The following is a 19,351-nucleotide window of genomic DNA, read 5'->3' as shown; positions in this document are numbered from 1 at the left end:
GGCTTAGCGCTTCTTTTTGATTATAATAATAATCTACTTGTGGTGCTCCAACCAAGTGGTAGAGGAGATTCCAAAACATCGGACTGTTACTATCCGCCCAGGATAACTTACCTCTTTAACATCAGAGATCTGTCCAGGGCCTTACCTACCCCTGCCCGACTACAACACCAGAACCAGAGGCCATTTTATTATATTTAAATTTTAAGTAAAATCCTCAAAAGTCATTTTCCTTATTTTTCCTAGAGTCGTTATTTTTTTATATTTATTTTTCCATTAGTATTTTGTACAGATGGAAGGCGTTCCACTGACGGGTACCCCATTATACTAGACAATAAATTTATTTACCGTTTTCAGTTTGTTTCATGCTAAAGAGTATGGCTTTCGATTTTCCAAGGTGTAACTATAATTTGTTGTCTACTACAATTTGCTGAAAGGACTCTAGTTCTAGTGATTGGATATTAGCTATATCTTGTGACACTAACAGCGCATTGTTTTCTACGTATAACACAAGCTTACACTTGACACTGATGAGCATGTCATTCACATAAAGGAACAATAAGGGACCCAGAATACGTACTACCTACACAAATAACCGGCACGTAGAAGAGAGGAGCTTACGACAACGTGTGACTTTGTAAATGGTCCAGGTCGGACCGGAACGTCGTCATAAGCTCCTCTCTAATATGTGCGGGTTATTTGTGTATCGTTCCAGTCACGGTATTGTGCCTTTTTTTATTTACGTACTACCTAGGGGGACCCCACATGCTATCGGCAGGGGATCTGATTCTGTGTTGTTGATCTTGACAATTTGTTTAGTGTTGCTCAGATAGCATTTAAACAGTCTACAGAACCTATGCCGATTGCTTGTAATTACTTACATAATACATTGTGGTTGACTGTATCGAAGGCCTTTTGCAAGTGTAAGGTTACCATACCTATGAGATTCCCCAGCGACATTTATTTTCTCAGGTAATCGATCAAATTAATTAAGGTGTCGGTTGTGTAAGATACTTAACTACTTGACAGTATTGACGTTTCCCAGTATTATTGTCTTGCAGTTGTGCTCAGTTCTGGACAAGATTCTTGAAAAGTCTTCCAAGAACGGATCATGAGAGGTGGGGGAGGTAACTAGTTCGTACCATGGGCAGCAACCTCATCTCATAAAATCTCCAATTTACTGTTATTCAAATCTGGTCATTTCTTACTTAAGCACATACCCCACCTGATCTATACCTATTTAAGCACATCAAGAAGTGTCCCTTCGATCCACATTTGGGAAGGGAACCCCTACCTCGTCGACAACCTTGTACCAAGGTGAATTATCCCAACAGAATCAAAATAAAACCTTCCAGTGGGACGGTTAATAACTCCTCGAAGCGTGCTCTTGCTGTGGCCGTCAGGGACGGCTTACATGTCAACATCATTACCATTCTGACACTCCAAGAAGTCTTCATTTTTGTACGTGAAGACGATGTCGAGGTGGAAAAGTTACTGACCTTACTGTCCAAATTTGCATAAAAGACTCCAAAATGGTTCCACGACAGTAATGACTACTAGGTAGTGATTCATCCTCCAAGCAACGTCTCCTCCCTCTCCAGCCCGCCTCTCGCCGATCTCCATCCACCAGTCACCATCTAGATCTACACTACACCGACAATTGCAGCTTGCACAGCTTGCATTTCGTGTCTTCTACTTCGCCAGCGATTCCTGATTCTCCAGGTCCATCCTACGACTAAGGACACTCCTCTCTAGCTCTATTCTTTGCCTGTCCCGTGTTCCCCGCTCACCCCACTGGGGTCTTACCTGTACTCTCTTGATGTTGTATCTTCTATTTTGACTTCATCGTCAGTCATCGTGTCTTCTAACCAGAATTCAGAGATGGATATAACTACCGCCTTAGTCTTGTTTGCTAGAATCTTAATCTCTGATATTTTGGGTAAAAGTGACCTAGCATTGACATGAATAAAGTGAAGATCTGCTTTCTTGGAGCAATCAACATCATAAGTATAATCCAAGGTTGGCACTACGAAGGGGTAATGGAGCTTAAGTGAATTTGTTGTAAACAACTGATATTTAACACCATAAACAACTGATATTTAGCACCATTAACATGACCAAACATATATCTGTACCTCACCCACCCCTTCACAATTCACATGCGATGTATTGTTCCTCCGTACCTTAGTACAGTGTAAACATATGACTGGTGTTATTTGAAGTAGCATAACGGGACGTGAATCTTGAAGGTAGAAAGCAGAGTGCATGCACTGTGAAGTACAGGTGGGAAGTAGAGTGCCTGCACTGTGAAGTACAGGTGGGAAGTAGAGTGCCTGCACTGTGAAGTACAGATGGGAAGTAGAGTGCCTGTCTCAGTAGTAGTAACCAGTTACCAGTCTCAGTAGTAACCAGTTACCAGTAACCGTCCGTTGACTCAACGACCAACCGTCTTGAGTCACGGTCTTCATATTGTGCTGAGCTGACACTATTTCAAAACACCCACTACGGGGTACTGGCCAGACGGCTAGTCAGTTTTACGAGTGTAGCCAAGGAGATAGGTACGGCTGGTAAGGGCTCTGTCCACATAACAGTAATTATACGTATAACAGCCTACGTGAGTATTTCTACCCTAATCCACGTATCGAACTCCCACATGATAAATGGTGTACAGCGGTGTGGAGCGTGGATTTACGTTTTTAAGGGTAATTCAAGGCGTTTGAAGACTGTTGTGAGTAGCCGGCAGGGTCAAAGGTGAGTCTCCAGCCACCAGCTCTACCCTCGCGCACCACCAGCCAGCAGCAGTCGCCTACTCCCCTCAAACCTATTGCCTGCAAGCCTGTTGCAGCCGTTTCAAGCTTCCTGGCTTAGTTCGTGTGCTAATTGCTTCAATCTCCGAGGGGTTGACCCGGATTTTGCAATTAAGCCAGTCAGTAAGCCAGACTGTGGAAGTGAATGCCAGTCAGCCTATCATCCAGCCTGTCTCCTGTCATCCAACTGCTCCTCCGTGCTTTGTGCATCGTTACACGTCTTCCAGTCATCCATTCTCGTGGGGTAAGCCAGTCAGCCAACCCAGCTTCTAACCCAGCTGAGAGAGAGAAGTAAGCCACGCAGTAAGAAGTAAGCCAAGCTCCTCTGAGGTATTGTTTATATCGCTTTGTGCTCCCTGTTGGATGCTAAGAGTGGTTTTTACCATTCCTGTGGCATAGAGTGGGTTGTTAGCCACCTTCGTGGGTGAGTGGGGTGCGCGGCAGACCCCCAGCGTCCCCCCCCCACCACTCTCTCCCACTACCCGGGGTGCGCGGCAGAAGCAACCACCCCACCACCACCACCAGCCATCCACTCATCTACCTGTGGTTGTTTGCACCCTTGTACCGGGTCCTAGTACTGTTTTGGCTCACATAATTGGTCAAGAGATTGTAGCTGGTGCCAACGAGATAAAGCCAGTTATGTGAGTTCGCCTAGAACGCACATTTCTTCACGACAACAGTGAGTGTAGGTGACGTCAGCCCTCACCGCGCGGGACACCATACACCCGCCCCCCACCAGTACTCACCGTCCGTCTCCTACTCCCGACTTCAGTGATAATTTTCTTGAGACAATTTTTCTTGCATTTAAAGACATTTGCGTGTGTGAGACATTTATAGTAAATTGTTTGTGTACTCTAAACCTTGTGTTTTTCAGTGTAAACGCTGTATTCTTTGACTCAGTATTTTTTACAATATTTTTCAGTGTTTTCACTTATCTTATATTTTTCTGCTGTGTTTTTCTTTATGCTACTCCTGTCTGTAGTAAGTATTATTGTGTAGTGTACCAGTCAGTCACCCTGTGTGAAGTGATTCATTTTTTTTATTGTATTCTTTCAGCGTTGTATTCTGCAGTGATATTTACCCCAGTATACCAAATTTTCCATTTATTTCTATGTGTGTCATTTTTTTCGTATGCCAGCAGTGTCTCATTCCTCTAATTTTTCGCAGACTGTGTACCATTATTTTTGCCAGCAAATTTTTGTCGTATCAGTCACAGCAAGATTTTTGTCGTATCAGTCACAGCAAGATTTTGTTGTATCAGTCACAGCAGGAATTTGTTGTAAGAATAAATTAATACTGTTGGGTGCTCCGTCACTGTAAGTGTTATATTCCCTGTTTTGTTCCTGTGTTTTATTTTTTATAATTCTTGAACAAATTCACTCTTGATGCAATTTCAATTACTTTTAACGTAAAGTGTTTTCCTTACTCTGTTTGAGTAAATTGTTTTGTCTAATTTACAATTAAGAGTTAAAGTGTTCAATCAGTTTATTTTTTTTTTTTTTTGATCTTCATAATTTTAATTCATTATTTTACCTGAGTTTTCCCAGTGACACTTTATTACTGCAGTGATTATTTCTACACTTTATTTTGTTGCACTTGAAGTGAATTATTTTGTTGAACTGTTCTGCAGTGAATTCTTTTCTTTTATTGATATCTTATGAATTATATTTTAATTTTGTCTATGCATTCTTAGAAAATATTTAAAATTTCCCAGTTAACAATTTAATAATTTTATTTTACACTTTCACATTGATTTAAAAAATTTAATTAATTAATATTTTTTATTAGCAAGAGTAAAGACAGCTCATTTTGAATTTAATTCAGTCTCCAGTAATATTTTTACTTGTATATTTCAATGTAAATTTTTTTTTCTTGGTCAATAGTCCTTTAAATTGAGTTTTCCTTCCTCTTGCAGTGTATAGACATTATTAATTCTGCTGAATTAGTTGTATCTTTTCATTTCAATTCTAGAATTTTATATCATTTTTATTGTTCATTATTTTTGCTTTATTTGTTCTCGTGTTACTTTGCCATTATGTCTCACATACCGTCAAGTGATACTTTAGTGAATGTCGACACTCAGACCTCTCAGGCTACTACTGCTGGTCCTGTCATCAGTCCTCACAGTTCCTTACCGACTGACAGACCGACTCAGACACCGAGATATTATAGTTATACTCGTGATTCCCTTGATGCGTTACCTTTATTCAATGGCCATGTACATAGTCTTGAAGCATGGTTTGCAGCCATTCGTTCTCGTGCTAGTGCCCTAGCTGAAGGTCCTCCTTCAGAGGAAAGCCTTATCAGACTTGCTAAAGAAGCTCTTTATCGATCTCCTGCTGCTGTTCACGTTGTTGATCTCCTTGATATGCGAGACTTCAGGAATCTTACTAGGTGGTCACAATATGAGGAACTGATTCGTTCTTTCCTTGTCCCAGTAAAAACAGCTGATCCATATGTCGTTCTTAGGGAACTAGTGAATGCTACACCCATGAGTACTGAATCGTTGAGTGCATTTGCTGTTAGATTAGACAAACTTTTATCATCATTTATCAATGCTGTCCAATCATCATCTTTTCTCCCTGAAGAGGCTAAACCATTTACAGCATCAATTGCTAAAATAGCAGCTTTTGGAGCAATTAAAGAACTAATGCCGCCTGCTTCTGTGTGTGCTTATGAGGCTGATCCTCCAACTGTAACGATGGAACCTCTTACAGCCTTAAATCATGTACGTTCCTTGTGCCCCCAGGGTACTTTCCCTTGTATCAAAAGTAATGTCACACATATGCCTCAGTCTGCACCACCTCTTGTTTGCGCCACAGAGACAAATCGTAGTCGTCAATCATCTCAGAGATCACCAAGAACCAGTGTACAGAGTCGTTATACACCTCGTAGTATTCATAGTACATTCAGTAACCATAGTCGGCGGAATTGTTACAACTGTGGTTTCCGTGGCCATATTGCAATTAATTGTCCTGATAGTTACCCTAAGAGACGTCGTACTGATGATGAGTACTCAGATCTTCCCTACTGTACTTATCATAGAATACATGGACATGACACATCTGAGTGTAATGCTCTCTATAACCTTCAGTACTCTAGATCTTTCCGTGGTCGTTCCAACCGCAGAACCCGTCGAGGAAACAGATCTCGTGGTTTTCAAAATAACCAGAATCAGGCTCATTATTTCAATTCTCAAACTAACCAGAACCAGCCTCGTTCTTCCAATTCGGGGGAATTCGAGCGCCCCAGTCAAACCGCCCCATGGTGACAGTAGGTGATAATGAGTACACCATCCCCGTTCACAACTCCTTTGAAGCCTTAAGCAGTCTCGAGCATGCCAACCCTGCTGATGATGTTGCTTCACATGTCTCTGACATAGATGACTTTGGGGATGGAGTAGAACAAGTCTTTTCTGATGAAAATCCACCTTTTTGTTTGCACATAACTTCCAATGCAACCATAGGCCCTATAGTGCAAGCATCTGTTTATAATGCTCCCGTTCAATTGTTCATGGACTCTGGTGCGCAAATCAATATTATTAGGTCTAGTTTGTTTAAGGATAAGAAGTTACGACATGTCCTTCTCGTAGAACCGACTCCTGTGTCCTCCCTTAGTGGAGTATCTGGTTCTCACCTGCGTGTCCGAGGTACGACTGCCCTAACCTTTTCTATCCAAGGTAGAGACTTCACTGTTTCCTTCCTTGTTGTCGATCAGATTACTTTCCCTGGTGACCTTCTACTGGGATTTGCTTCCATGCGAGACTTACGCATTGTGCTCGACCCTTATCGATGGCATGCACAAATTGACGACTTGATCGTTCCATTCTGGGGTTACCAGCTTGGATCCGAAATCTGTTATACTGCTGCAGAGTATGATGTACGGATTAAGTCCTTACAAGCTAATGCATTCTCCAGTAGCGTACCCAAGCGGTCAGGCACTGGTAATTCTGTCACTCCCATCAGTGTTCCACCTATACCTTCAGAATTGCAGGATAGTCCGATGCCTCAAGTGTCCGAGGACGCTCAGATTGCCTTGAGTGCTCAACCTATCCCTGCAATGCCTGCTAGTTCGAGTAGTAGTTTCTCCACAGGGGACGCCTTGTCGGAAAACAATTACTTGCAACTAGTAATGCCATCTCTTGTTGATGTCACATGCCGTTTGCAGAAAGACGTTTCTGTTGCGGCTAGTGCTCTCACTAGAGTGTCTGTAGTTGTTCCTAGTGTTCCAGATGGTGATAACGTCCTAGTTGACAGTGATTCCTGCAAAGTAAAAGGTCTATTTGTTGAACCATCCTTACATGTTGTAAGAGATAGTAAGATCCATTTCTACCTGGCCAACACTTCGGGTCACAGTGTTCGCCTTAGAGCAAATACCAATCTTGTTGACCTTGTTCACTATCCTTACCCTGTTCAGGTAGAGGATGAGTTGTCACCTGACCAGTGGGTCGGTGCTATTTCTGCCGGGGAGACCTCATCCACCTCACTGGATCAATCTGTTCCACCAGTTGAGGAGAAAGACTTAGCTCCCACTGACTTCCCAGATGAAGTCAAGCGTTTGTTGACTCTGTTGAACAAACGTCGTAAAGCCATTGCTTTACCAGGTGAGAAGATGGGTATAACGAACTTATTGTCCCATCGTATTCCACTTGAACCTGGTACTAGACCTATCTACATACCTGCGTACAGAATGCCTCATTCACAAGTTGCTGTCGCAGAAGAATTGATCAATCAAATGCTTGATGATGGAGTTATTGCACCTAGCAATTCACCTTGGAATGCACCCTTGATACTAGTACCTAAGAAGGATGGTACTTGGCGTCCAGTAATTGACTTTAGGAAGTTAAACGCAAAAACCATTCCAGATCGCTTTCCACTCCCTGTACTGGGTGATCTTTTACGTAATATTGGAGATAACAAAGTCTTTTCAACCCTAGATTTGTTACAAGGGTTTTGGCAAGTCCCTCTTCACGAGGACAGCCAAGAGCTAACTGCATTCTCCACTCCTACAGGTCATTATCACTTCCTCCGTATGGCATTTGGATTACGATCTTCCCCTATCACGTTCTCAAGGCTCATGACTAATATCTTTAGAGGTCTCATAGGTAATGCACTTATGGTGTACTTAGATGACGTAATCGTCATGTCTAAAGACGTGGATACACACTTGAAAAGACTTGATGTAGTATTTGGTAAGCTTGAAGAAGCCAATTTAAAGATCAAACTGTCAAAATGTCAATTTTTCAGATCAGAAATTAAGTTTCTTGGTCACGTAGTCACTCCTAGAGGGGTTACGACTGACCAAAGTAAAGTAACTGCAGTACTAAATTTTCCAACTCCCAAAACTGCTGATGCCGTAAGATCCTTTGTGGGCTTAGCAGGTTTTTATAGATCTTTCATTGCCAATTTTTCTTCCATAGCTGCTCCTCTAACTGAGTTGCTTAAGAAAGATGCTCCTTTTGTTTGGACCTTCCGTCAAGAAAGAGCATTCCAAACTCTAAAAGAAAAGCTAACATCTGCTCCAATTTTGAAATTTCCAGATTTGTCTAAGCCTTTCTATCTGACAACTGATGCTAGTTCAATTGGCATAGGTGCCGTACTAGCTCAGAAGACCGATGGCAAGTACAACGCAGTTGCATTTGCTAGTCGAGTCCTTACAAAGGCTGAATTAGTACTGGTCAGTATAAAGAATCGCATTTGGATCATATGAAGTTAGTATGTGATGATAATGATGTTCCAACCCAGACTAATGTGACAGACTCTGACAATCCTCCTGATCCTGTACTCTCTTCCTCTGATACTCAGTCAGACGATCAACCTGAATGTCGTTATTCCCTACGTACACGACAGGTATTGAGAAATCCTCAAGTATCATTTGTAACTTCCAATTCAGATTTGCCTCAAATACAGCATGAGTTAGCCAATGCTACAGAATTTGATCCTCCCAGAGAGGACACCCATTCTGCATATGTCAATCACACCCTAGCAGAGTTGGGGTTAAATGTAAATAACCTGTATAGATGAATAATTACAGTATCAACTTATCAGTATTCAAGAATTTTTTTTTTGTGTTCATGTTCTCTCCGCATTCTGAGAGTTAACAGTCTAGATTTGCGTGCACCGAATCTGCCTTTCTGTTAAACACTCTTTCTTTGTATATATTCTTTCCTCAGAATCCGTAGATCACACGAATACAGATCGATCGATCAAAATTTTTGTTTTTATCACTTGTAATCTCAATGTTGAGTTCGTTGTTCATTTGTTGAGTTTTAAGTTGTAATATAGTATACCTTGTATTGCATTACAGTTTCAGTTACGTACGCTTTCATTCCAATGTTCTACTTATGTATCTATAATGTTCATGTTGTGTACTTTGACATTGTATAGAATCAGCCCAAGCCGTATACCTGCCATCTCTAGTTTGTATTAGTTGTATGTCGGGACGACATACGTTAGCGTCGCCGAGCTCTCAGTAGTAGTAACCAGTTACCAGTCTAGTAACCAGTTACCGTAACCGTCCGTTGACTCAACGACCAACCGTCTTGAGTCACGGTCTTCATATTGTGCTGAGCTGACACTATTTCAAAACACCCACTACGGGGTACTGGCCAGACGGCTAGTCAGTTTTACGAGTGTAGCCAAGGAGATAGGTACGGCTGGTAAGGGCTCTGTCCACATAACAGTAATTATACGTATAACAGCCTACGTGAGTATTTCTACCCTAATCCACGTATCGAACTCCCACATGATACCTGCACTGTGAAGTACAGATGGGAAGTAGAGTGCCTGCACTGTGAAGTACAGGTGGGAAGTAGAGTGCCTGCACTGTGAAGTACAGATGGGAAGTAGAGTGCCTGCACTGTGAAGTACAGATGGGAAGTAGAGTGCCTGCACTGTGAAGTACAGGTGGGAAGTAGAGTGCCTGCACTGTGAAGTACAGGTGGGAAGCAGAGTGCCTGCACTGTGAAGTACAGGTGGGAAGTAGAGTGCCTGCACTGTGAAGTACAGGTGGGAAGTAGAGTGCCTGCACTGTGAAGTACAGATGGGAAGTAGAGTGCCTGCACTGTGAAGTACAGATGGGAAGTAGAGTGCCTGCACTGTGAAGTACAGGTGGGAAGTAGAGTGCCTGCACTGTGAAGTACAGGTGGGAAGTAGAGTGCCTGCACTGTGAAGTACAGGTGGGAAGTAGAGTCCCTGCACTGTGAAGTACAGGTGCAAAGTAGAGTGCCTGCACTCTGAAGTACAGGTGGGAAGTAGAGTGCCTGCACTGTGAAGTACAGGTGGGAAGTAGAGTCCCTGCACTGTGAAGTAAAGGTGCAAAGTAGAGTGCCTGCACTGTGAAGTACAGGTGCAAAGTAGAGTGCCTGCACTCTGAAGTACAGGTGGGAAGTAGAGTGCCTGCACTGTGAAGTACAGGTGGGAAGTAGAGTCCCTGCACTGTGAAGTACAGGTGGGAAGTAGAGTGCCTGCACTGTGAAGTACAGGTGGGAAGTAGAGTCCCTGCACTGTGAAGTACAGGTGGGAAGTAGAGTGCCTGCACTGTGAAGTACAGGTGGGGATATTTCAGTTTGGAAGGACATGTAAACTGAAGTAACAGAACTTTTGGTAAGATAGATGATGTAATGAAAGACGGTAAAAGTGTTTCTTCTTTTTGGGTCAACCTACCTCGGTTGGAGACGGCTGGTTGGAGACGGCTGGCTGGAGACGGCTGGCTGGAGACGGCTGGCTGGAGACGGCTGCTGCGTTTAAGAAAAATGACTGAACCAGATACTAATGACCCTATGAATAACAAAATGTAGTAATCTACCTTCAAAAGTACTTTTGTTTCACTATGGTAGCGTCACCCTCCCTCATATTACTTGTCCGCTTTTGCAGTTTAATTCTCTTGTTTCACTGTACTCTTCCGTTCTTGAAATGTCACCCTTCCTCTCTGCTCTGTAGTAATCCACTTGGGAACAATCTGTTACCACCAGAGTTAAGGAAAAATTATATTAACTGAAGTATAGACAAGACTTTATTAGAGAACAAGCAACACAGGACTTAGTTATATACACTGTATGGAAGATAATAAGTTTATTCTTAATTAATACAGAGTTCAAACACAAGTCATGCGACGACCTGTTGACATGACTAACACGACATTCGAGAACTTTTATAAGGTGTCAGCGTTGTAAATGATTACAAAGGTGCATCACCGGTACCTTCCACCTATCCTCTAAATAATATTTCTTCATTTTATAAATGAGCTTGAAACAGACTGTTTGCTGGAACCTCCTTTCTTGGAGGTGTGTTACTAAAGGTTCAGGGCCGATGTTCCTCACCAGCAGCTTGAACCTCCTTTCTTGAAGGTGTGTTACTCAGAGGTTCAGGGCTGATGTCCCTCACCAGCAGCTTCCACAGTCGCTCGTACACACGGGCACACGTGCTGTTCACCATCCGAGGCTCCAGCTCTTGTGGCGCCACCGGTCCTGCCATTGTTATAAAAATATAGAAGCTAGTCATTTTTTCGAATGTAGATATCATTAATTAAGGCTGAACTTAAGAACAGTTTATTCTCGAGCCTCTCACTAGAATCAAAGCAAAATAATGCAATAAGAGAAAGTAATACTCTACCATTTCTAGATTAAAAGAGACAGAATGGTATCTACATATTCCATTATTTTTTTTTTTTTTATTCGCCGGTATTCTCCCGGCTCGGGTCTTTTCCAAGTAGTGGTGACCCGGCCTTGGCTCCCTATCTGGGGAGTGTCTCGAGACTTAAGTCTCCCATGGGAGGAGGTACAGTACCTCCTCATCTTTGGGACCAACTGTCCCCAGGCCTAGCCACATTCCCCGCCCTCACGGGGCTCGTAGGGAGAAGCTAGGCCTCTGGTCTGCCATCTACCCCGCCTCAAAGGGGCTCGTGGGGATGGCAGTCTTATGAGCTGCAGATGGTAGCAAGCTCAGGCCTCTCTTGACCTTATATATTCCATTAATTAAATATACTAACCATCTTCTAAATAGGAAAGACAAGTGTTGATATTATCATGAGGGTCAGAAGGTCCTATGTCTACCTACTGCACGAAAATAATATTTGAGAATATAGTATATAATTTGGAGGTGATCAAATAAGACATTCTCGAGTAATGAACGAAAAGTTTAGAAAGGATTAAAAAACGTTGCTGATTATGTTTTAAAAGCTAAGAATCTTCCTTGTTTAAAGTTAAAATACCATAAAACAAAGGATTTTATTTTTTTTCACTTTTCTTTATTGATTTATATCCTATTTAAAGTTCTCTACTGTCGTTTTAGAAAAAAATATTTGATTCTGATTATTTGAAAAAATGTAATGTTACTAAATTGGCAAGAAAAAGAACGCAAATAAGCAGATATATATATATATATATATATATATATATATATATATATATATATATTATATAGATAGATAGATAGATGTAGATAGATATAGATATAGATATATAGATATAGATAGATATAGATAGACAGATAGAGATAGACAGATAGAGATAGATATAGATAGATAGATATATAGAGAGAGAGCAGATTAATACACAAATACTACATAGTGTTCTATGTCGACCAAAAGAAACATTCTGAAGTTATTACTTGGTAATTTAATAATATTTACAATTATAAATGATCACATTTCAAAGTAAGTGACAAGAAGTGTTGCAATAAGGAAAGTTTGAAGACGATCAGGTAAAAATATTCTTTAGTTATTGATCTGCTTCCAGCGATTCCATTTTCTTTAATTATTTCAGCAATTTTTTTATATATTTTATTTAAAACATATTATAAAACATTGGTCAATTCATATAGAAATATGTAACAATGTACAAAATCCAATCTCCAACTCTACAATTGCCTAACCTCTACATAAATACCCTTCACTTGAAGCTGTAGGTGTGGAGAAATATTCTCCAGGAGGGGGGTATCAGCCCCCTTCAGCCCTTTTGAGCCCTGAGGGGCCCAGCCCTCTCAGAAGGGACAAGCATCTTGTTTACTTCCACATCTAGTAATTACAAGCAGATGCTTAACCAGCGTGTACCAGTCATAGGTCACGCCTCGTCTTTGCAAGATAGTGTAGTTTAATGAGAGACAATCAATCTCTTACCGCGTCAGGGATCGAATACACTTTTCCCAAGAAATTATTTTTTATCGTCCATGATTACCTTCCCATAACAACCTTGGACCACCCTATCACCGTCCCCTCCAACCACCCGCACCTCCCCTATCCTCCCATCCCATTATCCCCATCACCTCTCCCTCAGTGTGGGAGTGAGAGTGAACGTGAGAATGTGTGAGTAACTGAGTTACCTGTTAGGAAGGAGACGAGAGTACTGATGATGAAGGTATTGATGATACCAGTGATGCCACTGTAACAGTACGAGATGTCATAGATGGTGTGTCCCGAGCCTCTGTGGATACATTATTATCATCATTAATCGTATCATTATCAGCGTCATTATCGTCAAACTCATACCCTCGAGGGTTTGAATCAATGCATTATCCACTAGACTACGAGGACCTGGTATAATGTATACTTGTAGATGTATTTCTAAACACACTAGGAAGTTTTACATGGCCCTTATTGTGACCACAAATGTTACTTTCATGACTAACATGACATAGGTTCGAACCCTTTATTCAGTCAGGTTTTTCAAAAGTGCCATTATAATATGAGTCATTAATAATATTTATAATAAGAGATACATGTCATGTAGCTTCCTCAAGTAACAACGACTAAATAATAATATCAAACATCTCAACATGATATAAAAACATGAATATCTTTCTTACTGCAAAAAATGCAGTAATTGTGAAAATAATTGTAGGAAATAAGAATAGATAGTTTGGAAGAGAAAGATGAGGATAGGGAGAAAGACAAGATTCACAGGAACAAGAGAAGTTGCAAGAGGAAAAGAAAGGAATGGTAGAAAGCAAGAGAGAACGAACATATAGAATTGGAAGGTCATTCAAGTTAAATATAATTAAATGCAATAAAAATATTTTATATCAAGATTTGTGGATGTAGAATGGAACTTGTAGCACTTCTTGTGTGGTATAATAATAAGGAAGTATAATCTGACTCAGTCATTGGTACAGCAGCTGTAGTGAAGTTGAAGCCAAATGTATCATTGAGGCCGTTATGGAGAACATTGATGACGCTGACTGGGAGAGTATTGTTGAAGTTCTCTGGGCAGCCCAGAGTAGAGAGAGGCATCTTCATGGGGCTTCCACCGCCCCTTACTAACTTGCCAATCATTAGCCACATGTTGAACAAGAAAGCCAGACACACGCCCACCGTGGCACCCTGCAGGAGATGAAGAAACACAGTTCTAGTTCACTCTTTATTTTTCTCTTTCTCTTCTAAGCCGCAATAATATTCTAATACGATTTCAAGTAAAGCAGATTATTATTAATATATATATATATATATATATATATATATATATATATATATATATATATATATATATATATATATATATATATATATATATTAACAGAAGGAAGACATAATCCATGAATAGGAATAGAGCACAAAACATAAATTTCAAAATACCAGGTTCTTTTCACCTTCTTGTTAACCCAAGGAGCACATATGCCCACCAGGAAGATACCACCAAGGGGTCCCTTGATGGCGCCGAGGAGGGTGTAGGCCACATTAAAGATGGTGCCCAGCTCTCCCACCAGTAATCCTATACATATACCCACCATCACCGTTGTAGTTGCTGTGTTCATGTCAGGAGAAAAGAGTCAGTAATTACATTTTTTTTTGGCTATAGACCGAGGAGTGGTGCCAAATCTATAATAAATTACATTTATAAAACAACTTAAATCTTCTATAGCTTAAAGGATTTCCAGAATGTCAAGACCTTTTAGAGCTTCCAGATCTTCCAGCTGGAAATTAAGAACTTCTACAACTTTAAGAGCTTCAAGAACTTTCAAAACTTCTGGACCTCCGAGAGCTTCAATACCTTGCAGATCTTTAGTTCATTTCCCATTCAAAATCATCAGACCATCCAGATTTCCAAGATATTCTTGATTTTCTAGACTTTACAGAACAATGGCACCTTACCTTAACTACAAAGTACAGAATATTTAAACCTTCCAGAACTTCAAACCATTCCAGATCACCGACACCTTCAAACTGGATAAAAATGACCTCAGCAGAAGCGGAGTTCAATTAAGAAACTTAACAATTGTAACATAAGAGGCAGGATAATAATTTTGTGGCAAAGAAACAGAAAAAAGGAAGCGATAGTGAACTAAGAGATGAAAACAATTAAGCTTTATGGGTATAATATAATATTATCTCTAATCAGATGACATACATTTTCTCTTTTTTAAAGAGATCTTTATTTTAGCTGTGTGAAAAAACTCTCCTATTAAGAGTAGGAAAAATTAAAAGAGAATGTGCCAAAAATAGTATTTTTTTTATGAGGAAGTCGAACTTTTTGGATTCCAGTAATAAAAAGGTAGTCTTACTAGCACCCTCTGAGGTAGTCTTACTAGCGCCCTCTGAGGTAGTCTTACTAGCACCCTCTGAGGTAGTCTTACTAGCACCCTCTGAGGTAGTCTTACTAGCGCCCTCTGAGGTAGTCTTACTAGCACACTCTGAGGTAATCTTACTAGCACCCTCTGAGGTAGTCTTACTAGCGCCCTCTGAGGTAGTCTTACTAGCACACTCTGAGGTAATCTTACTAGCACCCTCTGAGGTAGTCTTACTAGCACCCTCTGACGAAGTCTTACTAGCACCCTCTGAGGTAGTCTTACTAGCACCCTCTGAGGTAGTCTTACTAGCGCCCTCTGAGGTAGTCTTACTAGCACCCTCTGAGGTAGTCTTACTAGCACCCTCTGAGGTAGTCTTACTAGCACCCTCTGAGGTAGTCTTACTAGCACCCTCTGAGGTAGTCTTACTAGCACCCTCTGAGGTAGTCTTACTAGCACCCTCTGAGGTAGTCTTACTAGCACCCTCTGAGGTAGTCTTACTAGCGCCCTCTGAGGTAGGCTTACTAGCGCCCTCTGAGGTAGTCTTACTAGCGCCCTCTCAGGTAGTCTTACTAGCACCCTCTGAGGTAGTCTTACTAGCACCCTCTGAGGTAGTCTTACTAGCACCCTCTGAGGTAGTCTTACTAGCGCCCTCTGAGGTAGTCTTACTAGCACCCTCTGAGGTAGTCTTACTAGCACCCTCTGAGGTAGTCTTACTAGCACCCTCTGACGAAGTCTTACTAGCACCCTCTGAGGTAGTCTTACTAGCACCCTCTGAGGTAGTCTTACTAGCGCCCTCTGAGGTAGTCTTACTAGCACCCTCTGAGGTAGTCTTACTAGCACCCTCTGAGGTAGTCTTACTAGCACCCTCTGAGGTAGTCTTACTAGCACCCTCTGAGGTAGTCTTACTAGCGCCCTCTCAGGTAGTCTTACTAGCGCCCTCTCAGGTAGTCTTACTAGCACCCTCTGAGGTAGTCTTACTAGCACCCTCTGAGGTAGTCTTACTAGCACCCTCTGAGGTAGTCTTACTAGCGCCCTCTGAGGTAGTCTTACTAGCACCCTCTGAGGTAGTCTTACTAGCACCCTCTGAGGTAGTCTTACTAGCACCCTCTGAGGTAGTCTTACTAGCGCCCTCTGAGGTAGTCTTACTAGCACCCTCTGAGGTAGTCTTACTAGCGCCCTCTGAGGTAGTCTTACTAGCACCCTCTGAGGTAGTCTTACTAGCACCCTCTGAGGTAGTCTTACTAGCGCCCTCTGAGGTAGTCTTACTAGCACACTCTGAGGTAGTCTTACTAGCACCCTCTGAGGTAGTCTTACTAGCACCCTCTGAGGTAGTCTTACTAGCGCCCTCTGAGGTAGTCTTACTAGCACACTCTGAGGTAGTCTTACTAGCACCCTCTGAGGTAGTCTTACTAGCACCCTCTGAGGTAGTCTTACTAGCGCCCTCTGAGGTAGTCTTACTAGCACCCTCTGAGGTAGTCTTACTAGCACACTCTGAGGTAGTCTTACTAGCACCCTCTGAGGTAGTCTTACTAGCGCCCTCTGAGGTAGTCTTACTAGCACCCTCTGAGGTAGTCTTACTAGCACACTCTGAGGTAGTCTTACTAGCACCCTCTGAGGTAGTCTTACTAGCACCCTCTGAGGTAGTCTTACTAGCACCCTCTGAGGTAGTCTTACTAGCGCCCTCTGAGGTAGTCTTACTAGCACCCTCTGAGGTAGTCTTACTAGCACACTCTGAGGTAGTCTTACTAGCACCCTCTGAGGTAGTCTTACTAGCGCCCTCTGAGGTAGTCTTACTAGCGCCCTCTGATGTAGTCTTACTAGCGCCCTCTGAGGTAGTCTTACTAGCGCCCTCTGAGGTAGTCTTACTAGCACCCTCTGAGGTAGTCTTACTAGCGCCCTCTGAGGTAGTCTTACTAGCACCCTCTGAGGTAGTCTTACTAGCACCCTCTGAGGTAGTCTTACTAGCGCCCTCTGAGGTAGTCTTACTAGCACCCTCTGAGGTAGTCTTACTAGCACCCTCTGAGGTAGTCTTACTAGCACCCTCTGAGGTAGTCTTACTAGCGCCCTCTGAGGTAGTCTTACTAGCGCCCTCTGAGGTAGTCTTACTAGCACCCTCTGAGGTAGTCTTACTAGCGCCCTCTGAGGTAGTCTTACTAGCACCCTCTGAGGTAGTCTTACTAGCACCCTCTGAGGTAGTCTTACTAGCGCCCTCTGAGGTAGTCTTACTAGCACCCTCTGAGGTAGTCTTACTAGCACCCTCTGAGGTAGTCTTACTAGCACCCTCTGAGGTAGTCTTACTAGCGCCCTCTGAGGTAGTCTTACTAGCACCCTCTGAGGTAGTCTTACTAGCACCCTCTGAGGTAGTCTTACTAGCGCCCTCTGAGGTAGTCTTACTAGCGCCCTCTGAGGTAGTCTTACTAGCACCCTCTGAGGTAGTCTTTCTAGCGCCCTCTGAGGTAGTCTTACTAGCACCCTCTGAGGTAGTCTTACTAGCGCCCTCTGAGGTAGGCTTACTAGCACCCTCTGAGGTAGTCTTACTAGCACCCTCTGAGGTAGTCTTACTAGCGCCCTCTGAGGTAGTCTTACTAGCACCCTCTGAGGTAGTCTTACTAGCGCCCTCTGAGGTAGGCTTACTAGCACCCTCTGAGGTAGTCTTACTAGCGCCCTCTGAGGTAGGCTTACTAGCACCCTCTGAGGTAGTCTTACTAGCGCCCTCTGAGGTAGTCTTACTAGCGCCCTCTGAGGTAGTCTTACTAGCACCCTCTGAGGTAGTCTTACTAGCGCCCTCTGAGGTAGTCTTACTAGCACCCTCTGAGGTAGTCTTACTAGCGCCCTCTGACGTAGGCTTACTAGCACCCTCTGAGGTAGTCTTACTAGCGCCCTCTGAGGTAGTCTTACTAGCGCCCTCTGAGGTAGTCTTACTAGCGCCCTCTGAGGTAGTCTTACTACCGCCCTCTGAGGTAGTCTTACTAGCGCCCTCTGAGGTACTCTTACTAGCACCCTCTGAGGTAGTCTTACTAGCGCCCTCTGAGGTAGGCTTACTAGCACCCTCTGAGGTAGGCTTACTAGCACCCTCTGAGGTAGTCTTACTAGCGCCCTCTGAGGTAGTCTTACTAGCACCCTCTGAGGTAGTCTTACTAGCGCCCTCTGAGGTAGTCTTACTAGCACATTCTGAGGTAGTCTTACTAGCGCCCTCTGAGGTAGTCTTACTAGCACCCTCTGAGGTAGTCTTACTAGCGCCCTCTGAGGTAGTCTTACTAGCACCCTCTGAGGTAGGCTTACAAGCACCCTCTGAGGTAGTCTTACTAGCGCCCTCTGAGGTAGGCTTACTAGCACCCTCTGAGGTAGTCTTACTAGCGCCCTCTGAGGTAGGCTTACTAGCACCCTCTGAGGTAGGCTTACTAGTGCCCTCTGAGGTAGTCTTACTAGCACCCTCTGAGGTAGTCTTACTAGCGCCCTCTGAGGTAGTCTTACTAGCGCCCTCTGAGGTAGTCTTACTAGCACCCTCTGAGGTAGTCTTACGAGCGCCCTCTGAGGTAGGCTTACTAGCACCCTCTGAGGTAGTCTTACTAGCACCCTCTGAGGTAGTCTTACTAGCGCCCTCTGAGGTAGTCTTACTAGCGCCCTCTGAGGTAATCTTACTAGCGCCCTCTGAGGTAGTCTTACTAGCACCCTCTGAGGTAGTCTTACTAGCACCCTCTGAGGTAGTCTTACTAGCACCCTCTGAGGTAGGCTTACTAGCACCCTCTGAGGTAGGCTTACTAGCACCCTCTGAGGTAGTCTTACTAGCTCCCTCTGAGGTAGTCTTACTAGCACCCTCTGAGGTAGGCTTACTAGTGCCCTCTGAGGTAGGCTTACTAGCGCCCTCTGAGGTAGGCTTACTAGCGCCCTCTGAGGTAGTCTTACTAGCACCCTCTGAGGTAGTCTTACTAGCGCCCTCTGAGGTAGTCTTACTAGCACCCTCTGAGGTAGTCTTACTAGCGCCCTCTGAGGTAGTCTTACTAGCACCCTCTAAGGTAGTCTTACTAGCGCCCTCTGAGGTAGTCT

General features: G+C 43.0%; 1 protein-coding gene across 2 annotated transcripts in view; it reads right to left on the bottom strand.

Annotated features, from left to right (window-relative positions):
* Nucleotides 1-10,804: 10,804 nt before the first annotated feature.
* The window catches only part of LOC138855264 (sodium-coupled monocarboxylate transporter 1-like), a 130,451-nt gene continuing 121,904 nt past the window's right edge, over nucleotides 10,805-19,351 (bottom strand). For both annotated transcript variants that reach the window (XM_070103760.1, XM_070103761.1), the window contains 4 exons: nucleotides 14,387-14,541; nucleotides 13,897-14,120; nucleotides 13,124-13,224; nucleotides 10,805-11,271 (listed from right to left, as the gene is read on the bottom strand). In XM_070103760.1, coding sequence (XP_069959861.1) covers nucleotides 11,105-11,271; nucleotides 13,124-13,224; nucleotides 13,897-14,120; nucleotides 14,387-14,541 — 647 coding nt within the window. In that variant the 3' untranslated portion in view covers nucleotides 10,805-11,104. The remainder of the gene's footprint in view (nucleotides 11,272-13,123; nucleotides 13,225-13,896; nucleotides 14,121-14,386; nucleotides 14,542-19,351) is intronic.

The sequence above is a fragment of the Cherax quadricarinatus genome, chromosome 87 (genome assembly GCF_038502225.1).
Source record: "Cherax quadricarinatus isolate ZL_2023a chromosome 87, ASM3850222v1, whole genome shotgun sequence".
Lineage (NCBI taxonomy): Eukaryota > Metazoa > Arthropoda > Malacostraca > Decapoda > Parastacidae > Cherax > Cherax quadricarinatus.
The sequence above is the reverse complement of the archived record's forward strand: the minus strand, read 5'-3'. Positions and strand labels throughout refer to the sequence as shown.